The following is a 7,237-nucleotide window of genomic DNA, read 5'->3' as shown; positions in this document are numbered from 1 at the left end:
ATGCTAGAAACATGACAACCACTATAGGGAATTTCTTGCATAACACCTTGTGGATAGTTCTATCCCTTTCTTGATCGTATTCTCAATGGCACACTTGGGCTCTATGCATTTATGACTGGTTTTGCAAGTCGTTTATCAACATGGATGTAATCCTCTCTTACTTTGCTACCATTTATACCAAAATAATCTATAGTTCTTTCAAATTTGGGACTCCTGCTAGTACAATGGCAATATCAACATCACTTTCAACTTCAAAGGTAGCTTACAAACCTTCATTATAATGACCCTTTGATAACTCCTCTTAGAAAATCATATAATTAATTGAAAAAGATGTTATGGAACCTCGATTCTCAAAAACCTAGTCAGAGTCATTGACAAACCCTTGTGCTTGTTTTCATAGTGCAGTAGTTAGTGATGGGAAAAAATAAATATATTGTTGTCTTTTGAGTACATGTAAATAAATCTTCAGTTATGATTTCCCTAACATCTATATGTCTACAAAACATGATGGAATGCAATAAAAAGATTTAATCTTGGTTATTGTAGAGTAGTGCATTATAGGCCTTAAATGAGTGTGAATAAATGTAAACCATACCCTTATTGGTAGAGTGAGGTTGACTCTCTTAATGGTGTAGGCACCGACTTTTTATTTGTTCCAATCATATGTAGGTAAGCAAAGGTCATCGCTAATCATTTCGAAGTCAAAACTAATTAGCCCAATAACAAACTGTGTGCTCATATTCCGCTTTCTCGATCCCAACATTTTGGTTATGGGCTTGGACCACCATTGGTCTATCTTTTCTCGCACATAAACTAAGGGTTACTGGTTATTGGTAAAGTTGTTGTAGAACTACCACACCAACTCCTAGATGATGTCGCCAGGTGAGAGTAGAAGGTCTCCCACCTCAACTTGGCAATAATATCATTGACATAAGCATATGCAAGCGGGTCTTCCACAAATGATAAATCAAATCCTTTCTCCAAATAAAATTCTTTACAAAAAAAATCTCCTCGCTATATCGTCACTCATTGTAATATCCCTATTTTTTTACTAGTAACCAAAATATAATTTTTGAAAGTTTAGTTACCAAAGTACAAACTTTTAAAAAGTTCAAGGAACCAAAGTTTAATTTTTAAAAATTTTGTATTTTGGCCCATAAACGAATAGTTTACCCCCAAGAAGGATGTTTTGTGGGTTTTATATTTTTTATCTTGATTTTTTTTATTAAAAGCTATAAAGCGATAATGTTTGGAAAATTTAGATAGTTGGATATAATAAAATTTTTAAGATATTTTGAATGATGATAGAGGAAGTGTGATAATTTCATTTCCATATTTTATTATGGAATAATTTAACATGGATCATTGGATTTAAGATTAATTTTCCATGTTAAACCAGGACCATTGGATTAAAATGACAAGATTGTAATTTTTGATCATGTGAAAGGGAAATTTTTAAAAGTATGAATATGTTTGTTCATATTAGACGTTGGATTAATTAATTTTAATCTTTAAAAGAACAACTGTAATAGGTTTTTAGGAGAAAATACATGAAACTTTGCTAATCTTCCTCCTACATGTAGTGAACTCCATGCCAAATATGAGAATTTTTTTCCATTTTCAAGCCAATTCCTTTGCTTTTTGGATGAAACCATGAAATATGAAATTGTTCTACATGAAATTTTATATCATTTAGTACCATTTTTTCACACTTTCCATGCTTGGAAACATAATTTAATGAATAGGATGGATGAATGTGAAGTTTGATTATGATGTTTTAAGGATAGATTTTGATGATTTAATGTTATGGAAACATTTCCATGTATGCATGATGATTGAAACCACTTGAAATGCCTCTATAATATTTGGCCATGATTAGCATTTTGATATGAAGTTGAATTTGAATTGAATTTATATTATGGAAATAATAAGATGAATTCCAAAAGAATTCATATTGATAATTAGATTGTGAAATTGGAAATGTTATGTGAATTATTCTTTAATTTGGATATGGGGAGATTTGAAGTTATAATGTGAAGTGTTGATAGAATTTTAAAGTGTATGGAGTGTAATTAGTTTTGATTGAGCATCGAAATTAATTTTACAGAGTCGTTTATATTTATATGCATTGTTAGAATGGATTCTAATATATATATTTAATTCTAGTTGTTGTGTAATTGACGTGGGTGAACCATCCAAGTTCAATTGAGGTGAAGTGAATAAAAAGGAAAGAAAAAGAGCTCTTACAAAGAATTCATGGAGCTTTACATTATGGTTGACGTTTAAAGTGTCGAGGTGAGTGCATATTTGGTTTGTATTTATGTTATTATGGAAATGTTGGCTTACAATGAGCCAATGACAGAGTTACTATAATAATAAGTAAATCTTGGATGTTATGTTACTTTATGATTCATGCATATAGGTCCATTTTGTATGTAGAAGCTAATTGAATTGGTGAATAAGAAAAAGATGCAGAATAATGAAATCTGCTAAGATTCTATTCTCTTGAAAGTAACTTTGGAAAAATTGCCAAAAATTATATATAATGTATTATAATATGATTCTTATACCATTGAATTTTTATGTCAATCTAGTTTTGTGTACAAAAATGGAAACTGATTTCGAACTGTATGTTAGAGGATATGAACTTTTAATCGATGATGGGTAAGAAATCTATACATTAAATTTTACTCAAAATATATTATGTATTCTAGATTAGAAAATTCACCATAAATTGTATAACTTGAACTAAAAAGAGTAATTTATATGGTTAGATTTTTATTTGAGTCTAGTTTATAATAGTATAAGTGAAATTAATTTTAAGTGTGTAGTTTAACACATAATATTAATTCTTTACAGGTAACAAAAACTTCCTGAATAGGGAATTGTGATAAATCATGTATTATATGTTATTTTTAGGTTATATCCTAGTTTAAATGTTCAAATTGAGCCCACTCTAGTATATGACTATGATGACTATGATGTTAATCATATGATTGATATGATGCTTATATGTTGAAAAGATAAGTGATTAATGATTTTTTATAATATATTCATGTTATATGAGAATGAAATATTTCGAGTATGAACTGCCCAATGCTCTTCTATATGATAAATGATCTATGAGTAACGATGGATACTTTTAATGAACAAAACCTATATGAATTTAACAAAAATGCACATTGTATGTACATTGAGATTGTTTGGTACAATTGTCATGCACATAGTAAGTGAATTTGGTACTATTGTGCATTATTCCGTAGAGGTGGGTGTTATTAGCTGACTGATGCATATAGTAAGTGAATTTTGTACTATTGTGAGCAACTACAGTGAGTATATGGTAACTGAATTTTGTACAATGTGATTTTGGGGAATGTAAAATATAGTAAGTGAATTTGGTAATATTGTATTCTTGGTTATCAATGCATGATGTTGTGTTCTACAACACTTGTATGTATATCTTTATAGCACAAAAAGTGAAATATGTGGCTACTAGTGACTTGCGTAGTATGCATTCTCATATATGATACATTGGGCTATGGTTTATATGAAAAATGAAAAGTTCAAGTTATATGATATGAGTGACAACAAATATTTTACTGAGTAATTTGTTATGGCATTGTATGCCTTGTATATGAGAAATGATGTTTTCATATTTTTTTATGAAAGAATGAATTTAATAAGCCAATTGTATATGTTCATTGAAAGTAAATCTTTCAAAAAATACTCTAAGTTGGCATAAAATGCTTTATCTCTAAACTTTTGATTTACAAGTTATCAAATAACGCAAAGATTTTGACAAGTCTATTTATATTTGTATATGTTTTTATATGATACTTACAGTATTATGATTTATACGATATTTTATATTGCTACATGCCTTACTTATTTATGATAATGTCTCACTAAGTGTATACATAGCGTGTGATGATTTTCACATGTAGGAAAAGAAGATCCAGTGGAATAAAGAGTTTAGCCTAGCATACTTTTAAAAGATTACACAGTGGTATCAATAATGACATATTACTATTGATTTGATTTTCTAGTTGTCATGTATATGTGTATAAGTATTAGTATGTTTTCATATGGCTAGATTTGATTAGGTCAGAAATGCTCTGATATGTATAAATGTTTAAATGGTTTATAATAGTTTATATGTGTGAATTTTAGTGAGTAGTATATGGTTATTAACATGAATTTTGGTTTTATATTTTTGATAAGGTTATATTTTAATAGCATAAATATGAATTTTTCCTTAGGCAGTTTCTACTTAGTTTTAGTTAAAATATGATAAATATTGAAATACCTTATTTCTTCTTAAAATATAACTTAATTTAAATGTTAAAAAATACTAGATTTTAATTTTACGCGGTTCAATATTTTTTCATGTTTGATATCAAAGCTAGTTGTCGCATGTCGATTTCACCATCGAGAGAGCCACCTATTCCTCTATTAATATCTCCAACCTAGGATCTTTGCAAGTTTGGAGAAAAAAGGGAGAAAAAACTTCTACCTCGGAGGCTGAAACTTTTGAATCTCCAATCCAGGATCTTCGCAAGTTTGGAGAAAAAAGGGAGAAAAAACTTCTACCTCGGAATCGGAATCACATGATTATAATATATGAACTTGCATCAAAATATGAAGAGAGAAATTGAAAAAGAATCAATTCCAATGGAAACACATACATAACCTAAAGACACTGCTGCAGAGGGTGATAAAGCTAATTCGGTCCTTTCTTTCACATTGGAATGAGGCAAAGACGCTGACCAAACCTCTGTATTCAACGTTCCAATAGTTGAAGTTGAGCTGCCTACTTCCAATCCTACTGGTTCAACCGAGGAAGTAATTGATGCTAATCTTTTAATTCCAAAAAGGGGTAGAGGAAGGCCAACAAAAGAAAAAACAAAATCAGCATTCACTGTATCTCAAAACAGGTTTATTTTCCTCAAACAAGTGGACAAAATCCACCAATCATAGAAGACCAAGTGGGGAAAATTCGGTCATCTTTTTTAGGTGTAGTATGTATGATTAATTATCTCAAATTAAAAAAAACACACATAGACGATGCAAAAAGTCCAACATGTCGCGCTGATGGGGTTGCAATGGGCCCTTATTCTCTGTGATTATTAGTTTCTGGAATATTAGAGGATTAAACAATCCTCTAAAACAAGAAAAAGTCCTACAATGGGCTATTCAAAATAATGTCAACATACTCTGTTTATTGGAAACCTGTGTTAAATTGGAGAAATCAGTGGAAATTTTGAATTCCAAATTTACGAATTGGAATACTTGTTCAAACTACGAATTTGCTTCAAATGGAAGACTTTGGATTCTTTGGAAAAAAAGGTTTAGACATCTCTCTTTGTCAAGCTACAGCTCAGTCCATTCTATTAGAGGCTCTTTTATGGGTGCTCCCCAGATCATTAGAACCATTAATGCAAGCAATAATGGTACAATTAGAAGACATCTCTGACAACATCTACGTGAATTGGAAACATTTTTTGGATCATTTCCATGGATCTTAGGAGGAAACTTCAACGTTATCTTACAATTGAAGGAAAGTTTAAACTACAAGCTTATGGGTCCATCATTAGCTCTTGACATGAAGGATTTTCAAGAAGTCTTTCAAAATCTCCATCTTCAAGAACACTATTTCTTTGGTCCTTCCTTCACCTGAAGCAACAAACAACAACACTCTTTTCTTGCAAAGAAGCTTGATAGGGTTCTTATCAATCCCACGCGGGTAAATACTTTTCATAACTCATTTGTGGAATTCCTTGGACCTGGAGCATCTGATAATTGTATGGCACTAGTTCGGCTCAATAGGGAGGTTCAAACTAACCGACCAAAACCTTTCAAATTTTTCAACTTCTGGACTGTTCATCCTAATTTCTTAAATGAAGTTATACAATCATGGCAACCATCCATTAAAGGAAACCTGAAGAAGGTTCTCTTCCTCAAGCTTAAGTGTCTAAAAGTATGCCTCAAGATCATAAACAAAGAATGTTACAGTGACATTTCTACTCCGGTGCTTGAAAAGAAAAATGAGTTAGAACAAATTCAGCTATATACTCTACGTGGAGAAGACACTATAGAAAAAGAGTTGTTTTTACAGAATGAACTATTATCTCTTGAAGAAGCAGAGGGTATGTTCTTAAAACAAAAGGCCAAAGTTCAATGGTTAAAAGAGGGTGACAAATGCACAAAAATCTTCCATTCAATTATCTCAGGTAAAAACAAAAGAGACACCATCCGAATTCTCGTTATTGACCAAGGTAGAAGGCTTGAATCCTTTGAAGGAATGGCTTCTGAGATAAGTGTATTTTACTCATGTCTTCTAGGTACTGCAGATTCCGGGGTTAAAAACTATGAGCCTAATCTTCTAAAAAATCTGATGCAATTTAATTTGCCTTCAAATTATTCTTTTAACCTTGTTAAGGAAGTAACTGGTGAAGAAATCAAAGAAGCCATTTTCAACCAAGGAAATGACAAAGCTCCATATCCTGATAGATTCACTCCATACTTTTTCAAAAAATCCTAGTCTGTGGTTGGAGAAGATATAGTAAAAGCTATTAAATACTTCTTTCAAGAGACTTTCATCCTTCCAGCCTTCAATGCTACTACCATTACGTTGGTTCCAAAAGTACCTAATCCCAACAAGGTTAAAGATTTTCGGCCTATTTCATACTGTTCTATAATATACAAGACAATTACAAAGATCTTAGTAAAAAGGTTGACTACCCTTCTTCCAGGAATTATATCTCCCAACCAGTCAGCTTTCGTAAAATGAATAAATATTGTTGACAACACCCTACTTGCTCAATAACTGGTGAGAAGTTATGGAAGGAAATCTATCTCTCCTAGATGTGCCTTGAAAATTGACCTACAAAAGGCTTTTGACTATCTCCACTGGGGTTTCATTTATTCAATCCTTAAAGCTTTACAACTCCTTAATACTTTCATTGGTTGGATTGAAACCTACTTTACTGAAGCAAGATACTCCATTTCTTTCAATGGAAGTTTTATTGGCTTTTTCAATGGTGCAAGGGGAATAAGACAAGGTGACCCTCTTTCTCTAATATTATTTGTTCTTACAATGAATTTACTTTCTAGAATCCTTAAATGGCAGCTGCTAAAGGTTTGTTTGGGTACCACCCTAAATGCAAAAACATCGACCTCACTCACCTTACTTTTGCAGATGACATACTTATCTTCTGTAAAGGCAACATCGAATCTG

The 7,237-nt window shown here is 31.5% G+C and overlaps 1 protein-coding gene across 1 annotated transcript; it reads left to right on the top strand.

Annotated features, from left to right (window-relative positions):
- Positions 1–5,803: 5,803 nt before the first annotated feature.
- On the top strand, positions 5,804–6,541 carry LOC120195655. Its single transcript, XM_039197611.1, has one exon. It carries the CDS (start codon positions 5,804–5,806, stop codon positions 6,539–6,541), a length of 738 nt encoding a protein of 245 aa, XP_039053542.1.
- The last annotated feature ends 696 nt before the right edge of the window (positions 6,542–7,237 follow it).

The sequence above is a fragment of the Hibiscus syriacus genome, unplaced genomic scaffold (genome assembly GCF_006381635.1).
Source record: "Hibiscus syriacus cultivar Baekdansim isolate YM2019G1 unplaced genomic scaffold, ASM638163v2 tig00117017_pilon, whole genome shotgun sequence".
Classification (NCBI taxonomy): Eukaryota; Viridiplantae; Streptophyta; class Magnoliopsida; order Malvales; family Malvaceae; genus Hibiscus; species Hibiscus syriacus.
The sequence above is the reverse complement of the archived record's forward strand: the minus strand, read 5'-3'. Positions and strand labels throughout refer to the sequence as shown.

What these genes read in the sequence shown, in the direction of transcription:
- LOC120195655 (XM_039197611.1), top strand. Translation starts at nt 5,804, where the DNA reads ATGGCACTAGTTCGGCTCAATAGGGAGGTTCAAACTAACCGACCAAAA.